This window comes from Empidonax traillii, unplaced genomic scaffold (genome assembly GCF_003031625.1).
Source record: "Empidonax traillii isolate 1590-97213 ecotype Southwest subspecies unplaced genomic scaffold, ASM303162v1 scaffold224:size737649, whole genome shotgun sequence".
In the NCBI taxonomy this organism is placed as follows: Eukaryota; Metazoa; Chordata; class Aves; order Passeriformes; family Tyrannidae; genus Empidonax; species Empidonax traillii.
In genome coordinates this window covers 507,448-532,473 of record NW_020955417.1, presented here as the reverse complement: position 1 = coordinate 532,473, position 25,026 = coordinate 507,448, and the positions used below count along the sequence as shown (strand labels likewise).

The 25,026-nt window shown below is 41.8% G+C and overlaps 1 protein-coding gene across 4 annotated transcripts; it reads right to left on the bottom strand.

Moving 5' to 3' along the window:
* Positions 1-915: 915 nt before the first annotated feature.
* Positions 916-24,874, bottom strand: GTF2H1 (general transcription factor IIH subunit 1). 4 transcript variants are annotated; one of them, XM_027887890.1, is made up of 16 exons: positions 24,779-24,854; positions 20,788-20,956; positions 18,780-18,972; positions 16,209-16,371; positions 14,433-14,526; positions 13,838-13,987; positions 12,779-12,858; positions 11,323-11,453; positions 10,075-10,162; positions 8,679-8,767; positions 7,629-7,746; positions 6,718-6,808; positions 5,164-5,279; positions 4,231-4,323; positions 3,543-3,646; positions 916-1,964 (listed from the first exon to the last, which is right to left on the bottom strand). In XM_027887890.1, the coding sequence occupies exons 2-15, from the start codon at positions 20,939-20,941 to the stop codon at positions 3,560-3,562; spliced, it is 1,647 nt and encodes a 548-aa protein (XP_027743691.1). In that variant the 5' UTR covers positions 20,942-20,956; positions 24,779-24,854; the 3' UTR covers positions 916-1,964; positions 3,543-3,559. The 4 variants fall into 4 exon arrangements, with proteins under 4 accessions (XP_027743691.1, XP_027743693.1, XP_027743690.1 ...); XM_027887892.1 differs by having other exon boundaries at positions 916-3,646; positions 24,779-24,874; XM_027887889.1 differs by lacking the exon at positions 24,779-24,854 and adding an exon at positions 23,860-24,104 and having other exon boundaries at positions 916-3,646.
* Between the last annotated feature and the right edge of the window lie 152 nt (positions 24,875-25,026).

Below are 25,026 nucleotides of genomic sequence, written 5' to 3'. Positions count from 1 at the left end.
TTGGGTAGGCTCTTCCCTTAAGAATGGATAATGGAAAACCGTGTCTTAAGCTTTCTTCTTGTCACCTCTCCTGCTCACACAAGTGACCTTCTGGACAAAGCAGCTGTTTGATAGGAGTTTTGGCAAGGATAAAGAAAGGTTTCTAGCTAATAACACCTCATGATAGAAGTCGTAAGGATGTAGTTACAGTATAAATAAGGGAAAATAGTTGTAGATATAAAAAAGGCATCTTAAACAAAGAAGTGCTGGGGAAAGTCATCCATCTGGGAAAGCACAGAAGGGCCGTGGCCACAGTTTGTCACATTAGGAAGCTGCAGATCTTATTCTCGAGGGCTACTCTGTGGGCATGTAAGAAACTACTTGCAGAAGTGACTGCAGTGAGAGGCTGTTGCCTCCTGTCCCTGACTGGGGCAAAGCTCTTGAGACATAACTAGCCCAGCATTTTTTGTGGTGCACCTAAGGATCTTCATCTGCTGAAATTCACAGGCTACAAATAAGCAGGGACACTATCTGCTTTAAATTATCCTTTCTCCATTACTGGTGAACCTTGGATTAAAATGGCTGACAAAGCTCCTGTGCAGCTCTCCTGAACCAACAGCTGCTACGTCAATATACGGAACAGGCAGAATACTAATCCTTGGAGACTTAAACTGGATTTTGTATAATCAGGAACAGAGGAACAGTAGCACTGGTAGTGGTGTAGATTCCTTGTGTGGCAGACAAAAATTCTCAACTCTTAAAAATTAAACAATTTGACAGTAATTGTAATGTAACCCTTTTGCTCCTGACCACTTCTACCAGCATGAAGGGTCAGCTGAGCTATTTTATATAGAGTTCTCTCAATTTAGACCTGAATGGAGCCTGTTTGGGATTTAATTCAACACCAGAAAACACAGCCTAAGCATTAGAAAAGACTTCACTTTAGAATTCAGTAGGGTTTATTCTACAAATCTTAGATCAATGCCAATGATACAAGTCTTACGAATTCTCATTAAAAATACAAGTCAGTATAAAGATTCCAATAGTAATATAATGCATGATGATTCAGTTTCAAAACTCAAGGAATGAATCTGTGTTTTGGACCATGCTACAGAAAAGGGGAACATAACGTAGAAAGAATATTTAGTTTACCTCCCTTTACTTGAGGAGGGGCCTGTGCCTTATTGCCACAATACCTGAAAAAGCAGTATGAAGTGCATAACAGCCTTGCCTGTACAGTCTCTAGGCAAAACCGTTGTATCATAGTCCTCTTCCCCCCTAATTCTGTTAATTAAGGTACATTTTGATAGCCTGGTATCACTGTAGTAACTTAAAGCTATTGCAACACCATCCCCGAAATGGTTATAAATGACAGTTCTCTGGACTGTAAAATGTTCTTGTGATGCACTGAAACTTTTTCACCGTTCTAACCGTTTTGCCCAGCCTTTCCAGGAACACTAAATACTGTCTCCAACTGAAGGTGAATTAGTTCCATGTTCAAAACTCTCCCATACTTTTTTTAGTGAAGTCTCAGTGCAGCCTAATACTTAAATGCGTTGTTCATAGCTTCAGGCACAGTTAGAATTTAAATCAGACATGTTTTCTTGACCCTAGCCCTCTGATATGATGAAAGGTGTGTGAGCTTTCACAAAACAGTTGAAATTTGGCCACAGAATTCCTAGATCAAATGCTTTGGATTCGGGGGAGAACAAACTACCCTTTCTTTCTGGAGCTGCCTGCACCTAAAAGAGGAATTGGCTTAATAAAGCCGCACCCTAAGACTAAATTTTAGAGAAACAGTTTAATTATCACAAAAGGTAACTCTTGACAAGATGTGCACCTCATCCCCCAAATGCTGTACGTACATCTGTTTGTTCCTAGTGACATTTTCACCCTGTCAAGAACAAAGGGCACCTCGTGTTGAGCCCAGTCATTTCTTGTAGCAGAACCACATCAACATCACAGAGCGGGGATCATGCATCGATCTGCAAAGGCAGACAGGGAACTAGGCTGAACAATATGCACACATTTCCAAACAGAACTTTGGTGCAGACAGTGGCATTTAACTGAAACTCAGCTTTTACCAAAATATGATAGCATAATACAAAAATCTGAAAGCAAAAAAGGGTAAAAAGAAGCTGCTGACTTCCACACACCAGTGAAAGAAAAAACCCCTCTTGCATAAATGGAGCAGCAGCACAGAACAAGCACCAACTTGGCCACACCAATACATCTTCTGTAGGAATTTGCAAGAATTATCCACCCAACATCATACTATCATATTTTAGCATCATACCAAAACATAGTCATTAGGCCACCATGCAGGCTAATGGGAATTTCTTCTGCTGTACTGAACACTGCTGTGCTTGCTTAGAGTACATATTGTCGCTCTGATTTGTCTTTGTAGCAGATGCATTTTTAACAGTCACGTTTAGTCTGAAGTAAAAAAGTTTAGTAGCCCATCCTGGGCTTTAGTACAGTCAAGGTGACAAAAAAAATACAAGGATTGCATTAAACTGCATATATTCCAGAAAAGGGGGTTACTTTGCATTTAAGTCACATTTAATACATGACAAGTTGGTCTGAAACTGTGAACTGATTCTATTTGGAACAAAGTATGGCACAGAGTCCCAACATCTATGGACGTTGTGAGAACACATTTTTCTCTTCGCAATGATTATCAATTCGCCAAGAACAGTATAATAGTCAAAAGGGAAGAATGAAGGAAAACAGATTTAGGAGAAGAAATAAAAAAATGCCTAAGAATTGAAAATAAATGACTTCTTTTGTAAGAAACTTTATTTAACGTCATTTTAAAAAATGCATTCTCTCCCCAGAACAAATGCCACCATTAAAAAAAAAAAAAAAGGATTGCAGTAGCACACACTTGCACTCAAAGGAAAACATGCAAAACTGATGGCTGAAAAAATTCTGCATAAAAATCCAAGACTTCAGGCAAAAGTTTGCCCCGTTTACCTTTAGGGACCCCAGACCATGAACAGCTTTCAGTGCAATGCCTCTTGCTTCCAATTGGTGGGGAAACATATGGCAGGAGCTTGTCTTCTGACAACTATACTCTCCCAGATGCTTGAAGCAAAAACAGTCTCAGCTATGTTTTAAGATATCATTGTTAAACTGTTGCAGAAAGTACAAACAATTCAATAAAATGTCAGAATCCAGTGAAGAAAAACTTTTGAGATCTACCCTGTGCCATACACTTCTTTAAAAAAAATTAGACAGAAAAACAAATTTTATTAATACACCCTCTTTAAATTTTTTATTTCTGAAAGCAGCTCTTTATGCAAATCAAAAGCAGTTCCTGAGTAACTGCAGTAAACAGTGTCTTTTAAATATTTTTGCGCCTCAGCTCTTCTGTTTTGGTTCTTCCTTGTTTTTCTCCCTAGTTTTCAAGGTTTTTTTCAGTTCTTTTTCAAAAATGTGCAAGTTCAGTTAGCATCGTTTCCAGAAGTCCACAGCTTGCAGGTCTTTCCTGCAAGAACTCTAAGTTGATCTGCACATACCTAGGCTGTACTCCTACCCTATTGCAGGCTTTGCTCTCAGACCTGTACAGCGTGCGCCTTCACGTCTTCTTCAGCATGCGCCGTGACTGCCACGTGTGGAACTTGTTGTAGGCCGTCTGCAGCATCTCCTCTATATGGCCTACCAACTGAAACATTTAAGAGGGAGAGAAATTGTCCCAGCTAGTCGAAAAACAGATCCCCTCCCCCTTCCTTTGCTAATCAGTTGGATTCTTCCTTTTACTCACTACGAGTAACCTTACTAAATTCAGAGGTGCGCCAGAGAAAGGCTCTACTGCAAAGTATCCACAGAGAGAGCAGGGCAGACAGCTGCTAAGCTGATAAGGTCACAGGGAAGTGACACCTGATTGTGCTGTCTGTTCCAGTACTCAGTCTGCAAACACTTCATGTCTGACATGGTGGGAGACAGTCTGAAGTTGCTGAAGTTCTACTTCATGGTGAAAGTGAAAAATGAAACATGACTTTCCCCTTTCTGTTGTCTCACTTGAGTAATTTCACCTTACAGTTCTTGACAGTTGCTGGCATCACTCAGCAAGTTGGATGGGGAGAGACAACATGCTTAACTGTGTACCTAATTTCCCTCTGCCCATTTCATAGTTAACAAAAAACTTAGAATGCCCTAGAATAAAAAGTAACAAAGCTACCATCCTTAACTATTAAGATTGAAATTATTAGTATGCACCCACATAATTAAACAGCACTTTCCCCTTACATTTGTGCTTAAATACTGTCTCCGAATCTTTTCTTGGAATGGGCAGAGCTTCGTAACCTGAAATCTTTCCAAGTTGCTCCTCATTTTCACAACCTGAGAAAGACAGAAACCAGTATTATAATATGGAAGTATTGTAACAACACGTAAATTTGATTTCCTTTAACAAATTGTTCTCCAACAGAACACTTTGTAACTAATTTGGGGGGCTAATTCAGGTATGTGTAGTTTAACAATGGACAGTTATTCAAATATCAGTCTCTAACACTTCTTGAGTGCGTATCTATTTTTGAGGCAAGTGCAGTGTGCTACTCTCATCATTACTACTCCATCAGTAAACACTAGATATAGATAAAGCTATTCATAAAAACATCTTTTTTTGCTTCAAGCAAAGACTGTACTGTGGATTTCCATGCCATGTTTTGCAGCAGACATACAAACATACCTGAATGCAAATTTTTATCTTTGTTTTCCATGTGAGGTTAAAAGAAAGAATACACATATACTTGTCTGTAGACAGACATCTCTTCTTGTCTGCACCTTAGTTCTGAAAAGCAGTGTGTGTTCTGAAGGTATGACAGTGATTTTTGCAATGGACAGAAGAATAAGGAAAACTTGCTTGTAACTGTCACTACAAAGGTTATTTCTTGGAGTTGGGGAAGAGGAGCTTTAGGTTCTGTGTTTTAAACTGGAATGAGAACCCTGCAGCTGCAACAGAGAGGCAGGAACAAGGGTGATTTTAACTAAACAGCACCAGCAGAATTGCTGAAAAACTTAATGTTTCATGTTGTTTTGTGACCTTCAGTTTTAGGGATGAGTAAGTGCTGTACTGATTTAAGGCACGTGCATTAATTCTGTATTTCAATAATGAGAGTCCTTCTAAACTGTGATCTGGCCACATCCTAACCAGGGCCATGCTAGGGAACTCTGCCTTACCTTTTCTTCTAGGAATGGCGTGTTAACAGGGAAGCAGGACCAGAAGTGTCGTAGCAGTTCCCCCGCTGCCACGTACAAATGTTTTAGTTCAGACTGAATGTCATTTGGCACCATCTCTGCAACAGAAAAAAGGTTCTGTCACATCACTCAAACTATCTTACGAAAAGTGAGAATTAAGGCTAATGAAAGAGGTCAGCAATGTATATTCCCACTAGAATCACCAAGAAACAGTGACTGGGAGAGAATACTGAGGTGCCTCATCCCTCAGCAGCTCTTAGATCAGGACTATTGGCAGTTATTAGATCAGGTTCAGCTGCTATTTATGGCTCTATACTTGGAAGCTTGTGTGCTATATAGGGAGATCCATGCCAGGCAAAGAATGGACACCCAACTTAATCCAGGATTAGAAGTAGTATATTTGTATTGTTCTAACAGTGTGGCAGCACTGCTTCTGGGACCAGCACCTTGTGCTCACAGCACCGTGCTAAGTGCTGTGTGGTGCATACAGCAAATCTTTCCCTCTGTCTTTCGTTGGCAATGAGGATATGGTCACAGCAGGTGGAACATGAAAAATCCAGACAGGAAAAAGGGACTGTATCCCAGGTACTCTTAAAGAAGAAAGGGCGACTGGGTTCAAGAACAAGGAAGGAACCACAACCATAAAAAAACCAAACAAAAAGCACACACAGTCACTGAGGATGAGGAGGAGCACACTGAACTGTACATAGTAAACTCTGGAGTGAGGCTGTTAAAAAAAAAAGTGGTGGTGAGACTCCAAGTGAAGTGTACCCACTCAGAATGTCAAATGTGATGGGCAGAAAGCTTCACCATTGCTTGCTGATTCCTTTTCTTTCAGTACCATAAAGAACTCATACTTGCTTTTTCAGCTGTCTGATTTAGTGTCTGTTGTTTTTCAGACCAGGTAACACAAGATAAACTGGAAATCTATTATAAATCCTAAGAACAGGATTCATCTGCTGTCAGACTACAGAGACAGGAACTCAAACTGGCAGGAATGGGACAACAGGGAAAGGGGTGGTTGTGTGGAGGTGTGAGAAGGAGGGGTTATCTGATTTGCCCTTGCAGTCTGCAAGTTGCCTTTTTTTCACAGCAAGCTGTGGATCTTAAAAGCAGCTTGCAGAAAACTTAGTTTCAGACAATGATCTAGATCTTGCTTCTTTAGAGCTTTCAGGGTATGCCTGCATTTTCTACAATCCAGGGCGGGGGGAAATCAGAAAAGACATGCTTAGCAAGTAAAACCCAGTATCTGTAAGAGGACTTAGTATCTATCAAATGCATCCTTCATTGCTTGCTCTGTAAAATTCTCCTCTTGCTCACTTGCCCCAGCACTGGTGTAATCAGTACCACCCTCATGGTGTGGCTGGGTTGTTGCTTTTCTTTTCTTGCTGTAACCCAGTACTACTCCAGCTACACATTTCTATAATTTCCTTTAGCACTGTAACATACTCCAAGGGAGAGATGAAACAGCAAACCAGCTACTGCTGTGCAATGCAATAAGATACGATCACAGTATTAGACATCCTAAATCCTTACGGTTTATGGCTTGCTGTGTTCCACCCTGCATAAGTGCTCCTCCAGGTGACAGGACTGCAATAGTGCTGGCAGCATCACCACTTGAAAGAACCTGGAGGGAGAGGGAAGCAATATTTCATGTTCTCTAAAAAAATCTTTTTAAATTAAGTTCAATTTGAACCCCAATGGCAAAGATTGGTTGAACAGGTACAATGAAGTTCAGGTGAAGAGTCAGCTCTTCTTCAGAATTAGTCACAGTGTCTTTAAGTGCTACAGCTCATTTGCAGTGAAAGCTCTCCAATTAATTATGGGAAAAAAACCCCACCTTTTCTTTACTTAGGACTGGAACTGGCTGTGCAGCTACTTTGAGGTGAGACAGAGAATTACTGTACAGAAGGGTGACACAGTCACTGTTGTGGCTGCTTTACTAATGGAGGAATTTCAGACACTGGCTGGGGTGATTTGCCATGGGGCTGTGCTGCCCTCCTGGTGCCAGGACAGAGCTTCTGTGCAGCCCATGGTCAGATCAGGAGCCTACCAAGTGCATTTAGGAGCAAGAGACCAGTTCAGTTACAAACCTTCTGAGACCACCACATCCTAAACTTCTGGGGGTGGGATCAATACACTGGCCTGTGCATGACTCTCCTGCTTTACTACCTCATACCTTAGCCATTTCCTCAAAAGAAAGCAGGAACAATAGAATATAACTGAGCATTAGCAATGACTCAGTTTCCTATTGTGTAGATCTTAAACATGATAGCTCAAAAGGTATTGCCTAAAGCTGTAAACTAAATCAGGTAACATAGAACTACTGGAGATAATTCAAGTTTACCCTGAAAAATTAAAATTCCAGTAGATGTGAGACACAAACCTATACAGAAAGCAAGATGCCAACATCAATACACAATTTTTTTTTTAGTATTCTTCCATACCTGAGTTAGTTTAGGTACATATGCTTCCATTTCTTGTCTAATACTATTAAAAGAATTAATTATATCCTGACTGGTTGCATATTGCTGTGATTGAATTGGAGTTGGACCATGATAATACCTGTGTGGTGAGAAAAGGAAAGAGAAAAAGTGCATTAATAAGAGTGTTGGTAAAGCAAGAGGCCTAACTCAGTGGACAGTTCTTCTAATGTTTCTAATTTTAGATGCTTTATAACTGTTGACACTACTATCTAAACCTTATGTATTGACAAAGTAGAGTACGTTGCCACGTGGAAAGAGTTTGGGTGAGGGATGGTATGGCAGCAAAATAGGAGCTTCCATTGTTGGACCCGTGATCATCATTTTGCTAATGAAATTCTACCTGTGCCACCTAATTCTGGGAATATCCTTAGACTGGAGCAATTCACATCGCTTACAACTGAAACTGAGCTAAATGACATTAGGTGCACGTTTGGAACTGTTCTCTTTCCCGTATTATTGCACCTTTTCTGAAGTTACATCTTGGTTCTCAGACTCTTGTTTAGGAAATAAGAGGATTACTACTAGACAAATCCTAGACCAGTGAGCAGTCCAAACTATCCTGATTGTACTTTTTTGCCCGGGAGTGGAATTTCCCAGGAATCTTACACGTTTTCCCATGTAACACATACATTTTTCCATTGAAAGCTGTAGCGAAGTGCTGAACTGTGAACGGAGGTCTGTTAGATTTTCACCGAAATTACATGTCAAAGCCATTCAGGGAGGCTTACAGAGACTCAACACTCTGAAAAGCAAGATGAAATTGGGCAGGGGGTTTGGACTACGTGATCTCAGGGGGTCCCTTCCAACCCCAACCACTCTGTGAAATGAAAATACAAATTTTAAAGGGAATTATTTGGAAACTGGTTTATGCAAGAGCTCATATTAGGTTTCTAAACTTAGCCTAAACACACTTAAGTGTGGTAGAGACTAAATCAGCTGGTTCTGTGCAGGCTGTGATGAGAGACCTGCTAGACTGACCAAGGCGATACAGCTGTGCATATTTTAACTCACCTATCAGACTTCTTTAAGTTTAGTGCAATAGTTTTAACGTCATTATTCTTTGATAAATCTTCGTATTCAATGGCCTCCTGCAGTTTCACCTAAAGCAAGCCAAATAATTATACATATTATAAATGAAGACAGAATTCCATACATCTAGTGCTTCCTTCCAGTTCACCGAGTTTGAGCAGGAGGGTTACTAAAACCTTAAAGAAAACCAGAGTGTGGAATGACTCAGGTCTACCCTCCAGAGGGAACCCACTATTGTTTAGATTGTGCCATTTGGATGTCTTGGCACTACTGCTTTTCTGCAGATTTTGGCCAAAACCTGTCTGTCCCTGCCCCTTCCAAAAAGTGTTCTGCTATACAGATAATTACTTCTGATATTTATGTCCATCTAACTCCACATTAGCAGAAATAGTAATGATTTAATAGCTGTTGTACAAGAGTGTCAGACTAAAATCACAGTAATTACCCAAGCTACCCAGTGACAGCAGGGTGGAGCATTAATGGTAAGAGGTAATAGCACAGCAATATCAGACTTTGTACAATGAGAAAACATCCTCTGAAGTCTCCTGCTACTCTTTCACCCCCCTTTTCATCACTTTTATTCTAGTCCTGGTATATAATTTTTGTGCTCAGTAAAAACTGCAGCTTTGGGATAAAGTCAAAGCTGTTGACTATCCCAACATTTAACAACATACTGTATCCTACGTTTTTTCACAATATAGCAAAGTTTGGAGTCCTTCTGGCATTTTCTGTTTAGGCTGTCAGCTCCAGGAAGAGTGTTCAGTTCCATTTTGGAGGAATTACAGTACTCTCTTCCACTTTGTGAGCTGCTATAGTCAGCCTAAGCCAGGCTGTTGCCCTGTATTTCAGTAAACCAGGCATCGACTACACTTTTAGTTCGATCTCACTTCAGCTTCTGACTTTAGGATGAAGCCTGCCATGTTCCAGTTTAATCATCCCCTCTACAAACAACATGCTTGACAGGTTAATATTGGTGCTTGAACACCAATATCCCTTTCTGATGGATGTTCTCTAAAAGTTTTAAGGCATTTGGGGCAGTTGGGGGGGAAAGGGAGCAGGCCAAAAATAAGAACTGCAGCAAATGGAAATAAGCAGATTTCTGGGTCCAATCAGAAGCATGTTGGAATTTTTTACTTTCACTGAGCACTACTGAAGAGATAAACAGAGCAATACTTCAAGGTGGAATTTATTTGTGTTTACTAACAGAGGTACAAGCCTTCTTACAGGCTGTCAGGTTTTTACTCTATAGACTCCTAAACAAGGCTAAAGAGGTTTCGCTTCAGAGGTCTCATAAAACAAGTAAGGAACTTTCAGCAATCTTCTGAGAGACAGAGCTTCCAGTTCCATTCAATCAGAATTGCATCAGCTGACTTTCTACCTTTTTCAGTGGTGGTTGAAAGAAATCTGAATCCCTGGAGTTTCCATCCGTACTGCTGGTCTCACTGTAATGGTCATTTTGTGCTTCTCTTAAAATAGAGAAACAGCATTAAGAAGAATTCACCTCACAGGAAACTTAAGATACAAGCTAGAGACAAAGTAAATACATCTGTTTCAAAAACTTTATATACACATTCACATACTGTACGTCAACTTTTCCCCCTTATATCTTCATTTCTAGCAGTTGTTGTAGATAGAAGGAACCAGTTCCTCAAATTAACCCTGTTTGTCACAAGGGAAATTCAACAGCAGGGGAAGGTCCTTCTCCCTCTCTTCAGAAATAGTAGCATGCCAGCAGTGCATGTGGGACACAGCAAAATCATGGCTAAATTAGAAACGCTTTGTATATGCTCTTATGCAACCAGGTATTAGCAGAGCTCTGGGAGTCCTGAGATATCACTGTTCCAGGAGGAAAGCTATCCGTTTGTCCCTTTCTGAACTGAGTAACAGAAACACACATTGTCCAGAAGAGATTGTCCAGTGTTTGGTTTGTGCAAGACAGAAAAACAACACCAGGGAACCCAGCTACCAGAAGGAAATATTAACTAAGATCTCTCACAGTTAAGGTCTGTAGGGTTTGGGTAGCATAGTAATGCCTTGCTGGTTGCCCATAAACCAGTTGCAGAGCAGACAACATCAAACTGATCTCGTGCCTCTGTTAAGAAGTTTCCTTTGTGAAGTTCACTGTAAATATATGTAACCATCTGACACATATTTTTGGTCAGGGGCAGGGTACTGCACCAGAGGAATCTTTCCTCTGATCCACCTGTGCCACACTGTTCTTTTGCTTCCTCATTTACATCCCTGCATCCCCCCACAGCAAGCCCCAGCAGACCTGCTGCTGGCAGGCAGTAAGAACTCCCTGCACCAGCCCTCACCTGCACACAGCGAACAGAAAACTAATTCTGTAGCCTTCACCAGGGCTAGAGATCTAAGGGGGAAACGTTCTTTCCTTTCTAATCTGCTTTATATGATAATTTGGCTAACAATAGCATTTGTCACATCAAATGGCTCTGAAAAAGTTCTGTGAAGTGAAATGGAAACTAAAGGTATTTTCATCTCTAGACCAAATTAATTCATTCATAAATATTAAAAGAGAACGTTGGATGCGTAATGAAAGATGCCATTTTGTTCTGGAAATTTCTAAAGCCTTGTTACAAAAAAGCTTTCACACAACCCTGAAACTTACTGTTTCCTGAGGCCAGCTGCAAGGACCATGGCACTATGATGATTAAAGCGTTTTATGATGGCAGCATTGCTACTTTCTCTAGCAGACTTTGAGGCATTTGATGTAGAGGCCACAGAAGCAACACCATAGCCCTACAAAGAGAACAATGTTAATTACCTCCCGCCCCCAGAGAAGGACAATTCTGTTTTCCCTTGAGTCAGGAAGTCTGCAGGCCACCTCCTCTGCACTCCACTCAGTGATACTGACTGCATCAGCACCTGAAGCATCATTTTCCTACCTCTGCCCCACCCTCACTTTATGTACTTGGAAAAATCTCCAGTGACTGTTTTGTTCTCTTAGCGCTTGGCAATTTAGAGGTGTCAGAGACAAAAAATAAAAAATATAACCAGATCATTTTATAAGATTGTGATCTGTTATAAGTAAAAACAGAATTAGCTTAAAAAAAAAATTAAGGATCACCTGTACAGAACACAGGCAAGGAAGAGCTAGCAATTGTTTTACTGACCTCTTTTCAACCTCTAGTGGGACATCAGCAGCCCCCAGGCTAAATGACACCTGTCAGGAGGATGTGATATCACTAGGAATCCAGGAAATCTCAAGCCTTCCTGTTGGCAGAGCTCCCCAGTTACCAGGTGGCTGAAGGCAACTCTCTACCCCATGTGCAGTTTCATGATTGCAGTTCACCTGCCTCAAAAGCAAACCAGGGCAGTTTGCAGAGCAAACACACCTATCCTAAACTCATGCTTTCAGACTGTTAGCTTTGGACAACTCTCACACACAAAAAAAGAAAAAAAAAAAAACCAACAAAACAACAACAACAAAAAAACTACTGCAGCGACATTATTAATTACAACTTAAAGTTTTGGTTAAATTAGTTGCAGAAAAGCAGATCTTAAAGTTATTTCACATCATGGTACACCATTGATATCAATTGTTTTAACTTGTACTTGGAGGCAGGTTCAACTTAAGTCATTTTTTAACAAAAAAAAAAAAGTATTTAAAGCTAAACTAAGAAAACTGTATAAAGTGTCCTTAACATTAGGCTGAATCTAATAGCAATGTTCAAAGTGAGAACAAATCAAAGACTTTTCCCTGTTTTGTTCTACTTTTCTGTACATTGTCACAGCTTCTAAAGGGTAGAAAAAAACCAAAGAGTACACTTTAGACAAAAAAGCCAAGTAGAAGAGTAATTCTCCATTTATACCCTGCATACCAAGCCAGATGTGAGGCACACAGGTCCATGGGTACAGTGAACATTTCTTTACACGCATACAACAGCAGGGATTTTGAGTACCCAACCATTGCAACTGCCTAACAAGTGACTTGGTGTAGAATTAGCATTAGTAGTTATTTTAAAAGAAGGGCCCACTTACTCCTTAAATGAAACTAAGGAAGGGGCATGGTTTTCTTCTGAGCTTTGTTTGGTGTTTTTTTCCCCCCAACTACTTATACTTACTTCATCTAAGGATTTATCTTCCAAAGCTGTTAAATCTATCAGGGGGTTTTTCACTCCTTGAGACACCATTGCTTTTAACCCTGTGTGAAACAAAGGAAAAAAGGTATCTAAACAAATAGAAATAATTGTAATTATTTCTGTAATACTGAGACTAAAACTGTAACCCCTTTTCAAAGTTCCTTTAAAGTAAGGAATAGTTGTGGGAAGTTACTGTAAAAGATCCTCCTAGTAATTAGCCCAGTTTTCACCAACTTCTACATATCACTGAAGACTGTTTGATTAAAAAAATAAATTGAGATGCAGTTTTATTAGTGGGAAATAGGAAGCCTCAATTGTGTTTCTTCTAATTTTGGCACTGTTTCTCTGCCCTGCCTAGGTAGAATGACAATTGATATCTGGTGATAGGTGAAGGGTTTTGCATTCCTAATGGAATGCTTTCATTAGCCATAATACATGCAAAGGAACAGTGTTAAGTGATCCCTACTCTCCACACTTCTGTATCATCACAAACCTATCTCAAAAGTTCAATAAGAATTTAAGTCACATATTATTTTAGAATTTCACATTAAAAAGACTGACAGAGAGCAGGGAAGGTAACTCCTCTGGAAAATCTGGACAATTATAGATCTTGTTTACTAAACCCCCATCTCTAACAAAAACTGTACCTGTTGTAAATTGTGCACATACCACAAAACACAGCCTATGTACACAAAATTAGGCCATAGTAACTGATGCTACAGCATAATCAACTTACTAGGATGGCAAATTATGGAATTTACCACTGACTTTACTCTTGCATAAGTTGTAATAAAGCTTATTTCTACTGCTGCCACTTTCCAAAGGGTAATTTGTTTCAAGAAATGCACTTAAACTATGAAACATGCTCAGAATAGCAAAGCTGTAGCAAACCTACAATGGCTTTCACTTTCTAGTTCACCAAACAAGATGCCTATGAACACAAGGAAACTGTTGACCTCAGCTTCGGTAGGTTTACTAGATACAGCTCTCCAGTGCTGTGCTCCATGAGTGTGGCAGCTACTGCAGAAACAAACAGCTCACCTTTCTCATCCAGTTTGGCACATTCTGCAAAGAGATCTTTTGAGCCTGTATTGAGCCTGTCCCGATGAAAATAATGAGACTGAAAAAATCGGGTCCAGAATTCCCTCTCGGTCATGTTGTGTGGAACATTTTCTGCATATTTCATTTTTACTGCGAACAAAACCAAGAACAATTACAAACTGTTCTACGAATCTTTATATACCATTTTAGGCTAACATTTCTTTACTGGTTTGCTTGCTCTCTGGCTAATGCTGCCTCTATTCATGCCCATTATATGGAAGGGACTGCAGTAGTTAGGCATGAGCAACAGGTACTCCTTTTGCCCTGCAATGCTTGCTGATGCTTTGAAAAGAAATGCACATAACAGTGGCCTGAATTGCCCACACACAAGAAGTCTGATTTGCCAGAGTTCAGGTCATTTTCAGAAACATATGAATATGCTTCTTCCCATCCCTCTAACGAGGCAGGAAAAATCATCCAGAAGACTGAAAATATGGTCTCTTATACTTCCAGGTGCAGACTAACATTTAGTCTTTCCATAGCAGGACAGTAAAAACCCAATTTTTAAATGCATGTTGTTTGGTATTGTTCTTACCTGCAGGGTATGTTCGAAATATGGACTCAATAATATCTGAAGTCAAGTTGTACCTCAGACCATTGCAGCCATCTGTCTGAGGCCGTACATCAGCCTAAGAAAAAGCACACAGGGAAAAGAAACCAGTCATGTCAGGATGCCTTCTGTAACTGGAAAAGCAAAAAAACTGGCATCCTGCAAACAAGCTCTGCTGCAGATAAAATAATCTTCTTCCTCCAATAATCCATAACTTATTTGATCATAATAGGTATTTTAGAATGAGAAATGAAAGAGCATGCATTAATTATTTTATTATACTTGCCACTTAAGGGACAATTCAACAAGTAGACTGCAGGCTTTAGAAAGCAAAGAGCACTCCACTGGTCAAAAGAAGGTGTGCTTAATTTAACATATCTTTGTTCCAAAGTAAAAAAAGGTATCTTTACTGTATAAGCCTCATCTTTTATTTTTCACTCAACAATTCAGTTAGTGAATAGTCAGCAACAATAATGACGTGACAAAAAAGGATATATGGCTCTTACACCTTCTTTCCTTATACATTACAAGCATTTTAGTGTAGTTGATAAATAACACTGAATTAAAAAATGGAGGGATAGCCTTAGTCAGAACTTTCAACTTAGATCTCAATGATCTCTTTAGGAAGTTCTGGAGCAAGCAAGTGCTCCATCCAGTTATCAGTAACAGGAAAAGTACATGACTGTACATGCTGCCACCTTTTCCTCCTTTTCCTGTGCACTTAAAGCCTGAAGTCTCTCTTCCTCCTAGGGAAACACTCGTTCTGAGCAAAGACAGATAATTACCTTAACTTGAACTAGGACACACAAATATCTGAAATTTTCTTCTTCACAAATGCAGAAAACATAAAAATAACCAGTTATTTTAAGAAAGGTTCAGTTTTGAAGGTTTGGTGGTTTTCTTTTTGGTTGTGATTTTTTTTTTTTAAATGAATGTTAAGGTGTAAAAATAATGGGAGACAGGAAATCAGAGCAATCAAATTCATTTGGTAACTGATTCAGGTATTTCCAGGGGGAGAAACATAAATGTTTGTACAGCAGCTGAATTATAAAACAACTCCTACCTCCTCTTTCCCTCCTAAACCCACTGTGTGCATTACAAAGGTGGAAGTGGGATTCCAGCTAAAGATTCATATCAATGAATTGTGTTGCAGAAGTGGAAACATGTCTCTGTGTGAGGAATCTGAAGTTGTACCTAGATTGCTTTTAAAAGTGCACTAGGATTACAGAAGCATGGCTTCTACAAATGGGTAAAATAACTGATGGTTAGGGAAAGAGGAGAGAAAATGAGCTTTCAGATATTCAAGTTGTTCTTCAAGTAGCTTGAAAGCATGTACTAGTTTAAAAACTTAGGGAGGGAACAAAATCCTTGTGCGGAAAGGTTCATTTATGCACGTCAGTGCTGCTACAGACACACTTTCTAATTTACTGAGCTAATACACCGTAATCTAGTGACTCTGTATTCACCGTTACTCCCGATTCATGGAAGGCAGAGCAGCAGCACAAACAACATCTGCCTACCAGCAATTTAAAGTTCAAACCGGGCATCTTAAACTGACAAAATGCTGAGGTTGCAGATTTGCATAAAACTTATACTTCTTTTTTATTTTTTCCCCCTTTACATTTGCAATAGCCTATCATGCAAGCTGAAGCACCAGGAAAGAACAACACTGAGGTGTATGGGAATAAAGTACATGAGCAGAACCCTCACTTTCCCAAATTTGTTTGCTCTAAAATCCTTTAAGTTAGAGGTTCAACGTACCAGGAATGCTGCAGAGATGCCCACATCCTGCTTACTAGGTGCTGCAGAATTATCCCCTGCATTCAGGCTTAAACGGTTGGCCCAGAATTCTTCAGCACTGATTACTTGGCTCACAACAAGGTCTTTATAGAGCTGAAACAAAACAGGATCTTCTTGCAGCATTCTGGTAAAAGAATGTATTGAATAGAATTGAAACGCTGCAGAATAAACCACTACTATTTCCATAACTAACATGAGTCCACAAAAGGAACAGAAACCAACTTCTCTTCCAAAACGCTGTGCATTTCTTAACAAGATTGTGTAAACAACCAACCTCAATAGGAGCATTTGTCTCAAAAGAATTAAGGACTAAAAAAATGTTGAAGGAATAGCCCTGTATTTTAGAAAACAGTAATGCCTAAGAAAAAGTTAACGTGGGATTAATGTCTTGTCCTAAAATATCCTGATGCTCTTGTGTCTTTGCACATCCAGGACTGAGTCTCCTGAACTGTAAAAGCACAATGAATTTTATTGATCTTCCATAACAGTAGTATGATGGACGGAAAAAAAAAAAGGAGATTTCAGCACTGTCCAATTCTTGGTTTAAGATCTTAAAATTCAGTACATATCTCTGTTCTAATGCAAGAGTACAGATTACAAAATATGCACGGGATAAGATACCTTGAAACACACCTTAACCCGAGTTGTTTGTTCATTTATGTTTCTGAGGTGACAGCAGGATCTTCATCACTGAACTATCACACAAAGCACAAATGCTACAGACACATTCAGTGTCACTACTTCCACCAGGGAGCAATGTTTACAAAAGTTATTATCCAAATATCAAGTAGCACCCTTACTACTCAAAATGCAAAGACTGTATATGCACCTGAATCTTCAGTAAAATCACATTTAAACAGGTTTTGATAGATCTGTGTACCTTATCTGAAACCTTCTTGGCAATTTTCAGGGAATCAGCCAATAACCTCACCAATCTTTAGGATGCACCTCAGGGTCTTGATCAATTGCAAACAACAACAAAAAATCACGAATGTTATGAATATGTAGTACATGGTCTAAGGAAGAATATGGATAAAGTGGTATCTGGACAAAATGAAAGTCTGCAGCTGCTCCGAGGTGGAAGCAGCATGAGGTGGAAGTGAAAGCTTTGTGGCAGGACATCCCTATTAGGTTTTAACCACCACGGTTTCTCCAGTTTTTTTCTTGTTGGTACAAATATGGATTAGTGACAATTCTTACAAATTAGTGCAGTACAAAGCAGTCTGTTATTCTAGTTATTTCATTATAGCTTGGAATTTTGGTCCATACCCAACTCCCACGTATCAACAAATGAAGGAAGTGCCGCAGAGACTCTAGATGCAGTATCCTTCCAGGGTGAAACTTTTTTGCCTCATCTGTTGCAAATAAAGCTAATGAAGTCCCATCAATAGACTTGGGTTTCTAATCCTCGAGAGAACACACTATGGCTGAGTATGTGCAGAGATTCTGGTGTTTCAGTAACTAGAAAAGCTCCTGATGCCTCATGGCGTGATGCCCTAAAACTCCATTTAAGGATGCAAGGACTCGGAGCTCAGACTGCCCATGTTCTCAATACCAATACTGTTAGAAATGAGGCACGTAGCAGAAAGAAACGAGTATGGGAATAGTGCCAAAGCAGGCTGCTCTGCTGCAGACCCTCATGCTTTCTGCAGTATTGGAACCAGTTAAACCTGGATGTGTCACTGCTCCAGCACCAGGGCTCTGGCCCCTCTGCAAGGAAACCTCCCTTTAAAGATCCAATCTGCCCCATGAGGCAACGCTCCCATGTTTTGAAAAATCTAGCTTTAACTTACCTAAGTTCAAAGCTACAATAGTCTTTGGAAATGGAAGCTTGTAGATACAGGATTCACAGCAGATGTTAGAATGAGGTGAAACTCATGTGGGGAGTTGCAGAGAAGGGAACTCTATGGCCACAGGGACTGGTTTAACACAAACAGTTTAAAGGAACGGAAATGTTATCTTAGCCCTTTTGGGAAAAGCACTTAGATTCTCAACATCTTCTCAAAATATTTTTTAGAATAAACATCCTGTATGCCAAATAACAAAACTTCTGCATCCCAAGTGAGAGACAAGAAAATACCTAACAATTTAGTAGTCTGTAAAACATCAGAAAAGATTTGAGGGGGAAGAGGCTATAAGGGAGGGAAAAAAAAATCAAAAAACTCCAGAAAACTTCTGGGAAAAGGAAAATTTTTCAAGCAGATTTTTTAACTGATACATGTATATTTAAGACTAAAAGAGACTGCAAGTTGGGTGCTCTCATAGCCATGTGAAAGAAAGAAAAAAGCAGACTGGCTGCATTTACACCTCAAGAACGTGTCACTAAGAACACAAGTACAGTCTCAACATGTGACAATTATGCAAGTCCAAGGAACTGCCTCTAAATTTAAAGCAGGGAGATTTTTACTAGGGAATCAAATGCTTGTATCACTCATGACGTTGAAATAACAACTGTTAACAGAAATACATGATAGTTAACCTAACAATTAGAAGTAAAAAAACCCAATAAACTTTAGGTTCTTTTCCCTTTACCTGTTCTTCTCCTCAAGTTCTTTATTAGCTTTCCTTTTGAACTTAGGCAACAGTTGCTGAAGAAGATCCTTTACTGCATCTCGCTCCTTCACTGCTGTGCTTTCATTGGAGAAGTGGAAGTTGGTCGTGTCCCCTGCATGCAATACCAGCTGAAGCTGAATTTTAGCTTTACCTTCTGGACTGATTTTCTGGCCTAGATTGCAGAGAGACAGATAGTAAGCTTATACAAGAAACTGTCTTCCCTAGAGTATTTGCTCATAAGCAGTTATCCTCATCATCCAATTAAATATCATTATCCTGCGTGTAAATTCCAGCCATGAAAGTGGAACACTCAGTCTTCCCCCTGAATTAGTCTGAACCCTGCACCTTGTTCACTTTAAAACATAAGACACAGACACCAGCAGCTTGTTGCTCAGTATCCTTCAGTTCCTGCCCAGGAGCCCTGCTTCATGTTTGCATTCCCCACAGCCTCCCTTAGAAAACTGCCGCAAATGCAACTGTCACCATCCGGATACCTCGACTGGAACCAATCCAGGCTGCTGCTGAAAGGTGACAACCTCATTCCCCCTCTCTGCTTCTTCCTGCTGCCTTTCTTGTATGGCTGTTAGCGTTTGTGCAGCAAGCTGAACCAAGGAACTGATCCACTGAAAAGTACCCCCTTTTGTTTTTCCAGCTGGACCAGCTCCCACAGGAGGACAGTGGTAGGAAAGCAGAGACAGGGTGAGCAGCAGCACGCCTGGATCCCAGCTTCCAGTGGTAAGTGCAGTTAGCCACTAGTTAGCCCAAGCTGATCACCAGTGCCTCCAAGGTACTACTACACCCTCATGACTCATAGGAAAAACCTAATTCCTGCTTCCATCCTCATAACCAGAGGGAGCAGAGGCTGGGACAGCAACGCTTATGGACTGTTATGCTATACTGACTTCAGTGTAGCTCTGCAAATGGCACTAACCTAACTTTTAATATTACCCCTTTCTCCAGTGCAAGTGGGAGACAGGAACCAGATGTCAACACTAAATCATCTTCTCTATTACAAATTTACAAATATATTCCACATTTTTTTTTTAATTTTAGATGACAAAAAGAGCATCTTTCATCTAAGTTAAAAATACTTCAGTGCCTATACATGTAAGTATTTAAAATATAAGCTGCTTAAGTATAAGTTAATAGCTAAATAAAACCTTTGCAAAGTTGATTATTATAGGTGAACTGGGTTTTTAGACTCCTTCTTACAGTCATATTTAAGAAAATAGCATCTTAGTTCTGATTCATCACGCACTTTTGATCATGCTGCAGTACTTTTATGTGACTTTAAACAGCAATAATCACTAAACCATTACCAAGTGACGCACACAACTTACTTTTTATTCCTTCTTTGGCATTACAGCACATGAAATATGAGCACTAATTGGAGCCAAAAAGGCAGCATGCTATAGACATTTACTGTTTAGTTTTGACTTGCAAGTACTCTGCTATTGCAACAGCAAATGCTTATTCGGAATGTTACCAGCTAGGCCAAACTACAGAAGCTGACACTTCTGAAGCTATGGTCTGTTGGATGAAAATAAAACTGAGAGTTCATTTTATATGAAAATCGAAACAGCTTTACATGCTGAGTTTAACAGATGACATGCCAGATAGTTTCTGTGTTAAGACTCTGAAAATCCTATACGCTTCCTCAACCCTCCTCCCACCCTTCCCTCCACAAGCATATGGCACAGATTATTTTTCTGTTCAATTTATTGCAGAAGTCTATCAGAAGTTAATATTAAATGGAGTATAAGTCAAACATCTGAAGACTACAGAAGTTCTGCAGTAGCATCCTTAGACTGGTGATACTTCACCGCAGTCCTTGATCTCTGCTGCTACACAGAGCAGCCTGGTCAAAGCTACCCTGCAACCTCCCTCACTGTATCTAGTGTCATATGGCACACGAGCTTTGGGTTATCTTTAAATATTGGTTGAAATCCTGCTTACTGAAGCTGGAACAGGAGAAGTATTGACTTACATTTTATGTCTGCATACATATGGCTGACTGTGAAGCGGTCTTTGCCTTCAGGTGCCCATGCTATCCGTTCGGCCATGAGGTACAGAGCTCCATCCTGCTTCTTCTGACGTACCTTCTTTACAATCAGTAACACTTCTTCAGATGATGTTGCCATTGTGGCTGCAATGAGCTATTAAAAGCATAGAGTTGAGCTGATTATTTATAATTATTTTTGCTCCAAGTCTTTCACTACTCCTATGTATATTGAAGTATTACAGTTCACATTTACTTGTTCATGCACCCAAATTTTGGAAACATTTCAGATAAACACGCTTCCCTCTGTCAGTACAATCAGCAAATTTATTTAAACAAAGTACTCCCAGCTAACTAAATAATGTATGCAATTATATGCTGATACTGCTTTTGCTCCAACAAAAGGCCCGCAAATCTTACATTTAAACTGATAACTCAGTTTTCCTGGTTTAATATTCCTTTACTGGTTTTTCAAGTTCAGAAGAATACTGAAGCTAAACAAATTCATAAATTCCAAATCTCTTCTGGTATTGGCAGCAATTCCCTTCCTCAATGGGAATGGCAGATGCTAAGTCATTTCAGAATTGGGAAAGATACAAGGTATGTGAAAAATCGTGGATTTTCAGGTCGCTGTGCTAAAGACAAGGCAGGCCAGGCTGGAGACACTGCTGTTCTTACTGTGGTGGGTTTTGCCCAAGGCTTGAACAATGTTTTGTACATTTGATTGCAGCTGGCTAGTTTCCTACCCCTCTCCCCCAGAGTGTGAGGGACTAATGTTATACATACTACAGCACTGTGATAATTTTTCACCAGTCTTACACCAACAAGCCTTTTGATACTTGCTGCATTGTTCTCCCCAGCAGTCACTATCACTGCTCTCTCCAGGTTCACCAGTTCTCAGGAGATTGAGGACACTGCACGTATTACTGCACTCTGTCTACATACTGCTGTACACCTGTCAGAAACGTGCATCTTTGGTAAGTTTGCTGAAAATGTTTAGTATGTCCAATTGCTGTATCTTGTGTATCATAGACTTCACTACTGATACGCAAAGCAGTATTTTCCAATGCTGATATGCATGTTTCATATGTTTTAGAATACCTGTACTATTTGCTGGGGCCCACACCAAACTTGAGATTGCAACCTGCATCAGCTATCACACTACCAGTAGGTATCACAAAATGGTAATTCTAAGCATTTAAGTTTACATGCTTCTAATTTTCTTTAAGAAAAAATTGCCAGCAGCAAGACAGGATATTTTACTCTGACAATCTGGACAGCAGCATTCTCTTCAGGAGGAGTCTTACAAGCTGACGTCCAAATGATTTAAGTAAAATACTGAATGGAAGGAGTTCACGGCAAAAGGGCTCTGCACTTCAGCTTTGCTCCTTCACCATTCCAGCCATCCAAAGCTTTGCCAAAGGGTTCAGTGATGCTGAGCTGAATGTGGGGTTTCACATCAGCACCACTGCAGCAGTCACTAGAACGCGCTGAGCCACATTCAGAGCAGCCCTGCTAATACTTCTTTCTCAAAGAAAACTGCATGGCATGATTTCAGGAGTGTTCCATGGCATTATCCATTACAGTCTCCCCAGCAGCATTATTCCCTTTCAGTGCTATTCACACAACCCTTTTATGTAGTTTCCTGTTGCAGGTCTGCAGTCTCTCATCTCCACCTTATCCTTACTGGAAAAGGGCAGCTGGCCACAGACTCTAAGAGAACGGACACCTCAACATATGCAAGATTAGGGATTTTGACATTTTTCTCCCTTTGTTACTTTACAGTCCTTTAAGGTCATTATTATCCAGTGCAGTGGAGCCAAAGCCACAGAATGTAAAAGGAATTAAACCCGCACTAAGCAGCAAGGAAAAGGAAAGCATTTCCACAGTCAGGCTCATTCTCATGGCAGTTGCTTTGCTTTCCTACCATGCCATTTCACCCACCTACAACCAGTCTTTCAACTGCAGAAGCAAAGGATCAGCAGCTACCAACTTCTCCTTTACAGCCATTGTAGCACAGTACCCTGCAGTGTGCAATCTGTGAGCACACAATTATCCCACAAGTGGCTCATTCCACCTTCTGGGAGGGTGAGCACACTGGCTCACTGCTGTTCTTTCTGTCATTGCTGTGCTTCCTTCTTCCTGCAATAATTTACGGTGGAAGTGGGATGATACAACTCCCGAGCACAGCAAGTATTACCCAAAATGGAGAAAACCCCGAGCTGTCTTTTTAACAGTACATCAGAAAGAATAAAAAAACCCCTATTAATAAGCAGGATTTAGGAAGGTTACCGTCTGTCACTAATGAAAACAAAATGGCTTCTTATTACAAGAAGTACTAAATTCTAAAATAGAAATCTTGCGTGAGGATGGTCTCCTACAGGGAAGGCTAAGTCCTTGCTAAGCACACACAGTGCACAACTCATTTTCCTTTTTTTTTTTTGGACATATAAGGCTTACTGTGCAGCAGGGTGAGAGCCATCAGTGCTCCACTTGTGCCTGCCCAAATCTCATAACCCCTGCATTTAACAACTGAAGTTTCCAGGAATCAGTACTGCGGATGATGACACTGCTGCTCAGAGGGGCAAGGACTGCAACATGCATGCAGAGAAATGCTGTTATTTAACAGCTTTAAGTGATAATTTTAATCTGCTGCAGCATTAGAGACAGACCTTTCTGTGGTTCAAGTATCTTCCAGAATAGGGAGAGAGATCAGACGATTTATTTTAAATTCTCCAGCATCAGACCTTTTGAACTGATGGTCAATAGTTCTGAAAGCACTTGGATCAATCAGCAGCCCTAACCCACGAGGTGTGGCTCACCATCAAGCCGGTCTTGAGGACGTTTAGTTGCAGCTGCAGATTACAATTGGCAAGGTGTATCAGGAAGCTTAGTGTTGGCACAGACCAAAAAACAAGGTTCTGTTTGCCTACCTACCTACAAGCCTTCCCCTCTTAGATCTGTAGGAACAACCTCAGCTCCTGCAAATAATGTCAAACTCCCATAGCTATCCTTCCTCTATCACAGTGACTCTTCCCAACCGCTTTTACAACAAGGTACCTCTCATCTCTGTTCGTTACAACACCTGTTCTGACCGCTCTCCATTACCAGCATTTCACTGCAGTCTCCTCCCATGTGGTTTTGCCGAGTTCTGAGCAGAGATAAAGGAAACGTTTACACATTTTAATAACCCTGACTTGGTCAGGGTGGGCACGGGCTGACAGGTGAGCTCTGGCAGATCTGATGCAGACCTTGCTCCTGGCCTTCTGCTCTCCACAGGGAACCGCAGAATCATGGAATATCTGTGCCAACAGACAGGCGCGGATGGATGGATGGATGCAGCCGGGCCCGGGGACGGCCCAGGGGCCTCCGCGAGGGGCCGGGATCAGCTCAGCAGCACTCGAGGGGCAGCAGGGTCCTGTCAGCGGGACACAGCCCAGCTGGACGGAGGATGTCAGCTGTGCCGCTTGTCCCGGTCACACCAGGGGGATCCGCGGCCCTCTAAGGGCCAGCCCGGCCTTACCCGACTCGCACCCCACGCTCCGGGTGGGATGTCAGCCCGAGCCTCCGGCACCCGCATGGCCCCGCCGGGGGCTGCCCGGCCCCGGTGACCCGGGAGCCGGCGGGAAAGGTACCGCCAGGGGACCTCTTTGTGCACCGCCAGCCCCGGGGCCAAGTCCCGGAGCACAGCCCGGTGTCCGCGATGCCGCCGGCGCGGCGCTGTCACCTCCCCGCCGCCCCCGGCCCTGGGGGGCGCACACCGGCCGCGCCACCGCCCCGCTCATCCCTCCCCTCACGGCAGCCACGGCCTCGCCGGGCACGGAGGGAGCGCAGGAGGCCAAAGGCCACCTCGGCGCGGCCCCGCCGCCCTCGGGGATGGACTCGGCGGAGCCGGGGCGGCGCGGCCGGGAGGCGGATCGGGCCCCGCCGTCGTCCCCTGGCGCCGCGTTCCCGCTGTCCCCGCGGCGGCGGCTCTTACCGTGCGGGCGGTGCCGGCGCTGCTCCGGGCGGTGCCGGGTGCTCCGGGCGGCAGCGGCGCTACGGGGGTCGGGCCGCGGCCGCCGCCGGGGCCATGGGGCGGGCGGGGCGGGCACGTGACCGGAACGGGCCGCGGGGCGCCGGGGGCGGGGCCCGCGCCACGTGACGCGGGAGCGGCGCCGTCACCGCGCGGGCCCGCAGGTCACGTGGCGCGCGCGCCCCTCCCGGCCCCCCGCCCCGGTCACGTGG

Excerpts from the sequence above, each read along its gene's own strand:
- GTF2H1 (XM_027887892.1), bottom strand. The coding sequence starts at position 20,941 with ATGGCAACATCATCTGAAGAAGTGTTACTGATTGTAAAGAAGGTACGT. Across the intron at positions 7,747-8,678 it reads AACTTAAAGAAGTCTGATAG|GTATTATCATGGTCCAACTC; the intron begins GTGAGTTAAAAT and ends CTCACCACACAG. Across the intron at positions 3,647-4,230 it reads GACAGTATTTAAGCACAAAT|TTGGTAGGCCATATAGAGGA; the intron begins GTAAGGGGAAAG and ends TAAATGTTTCAG.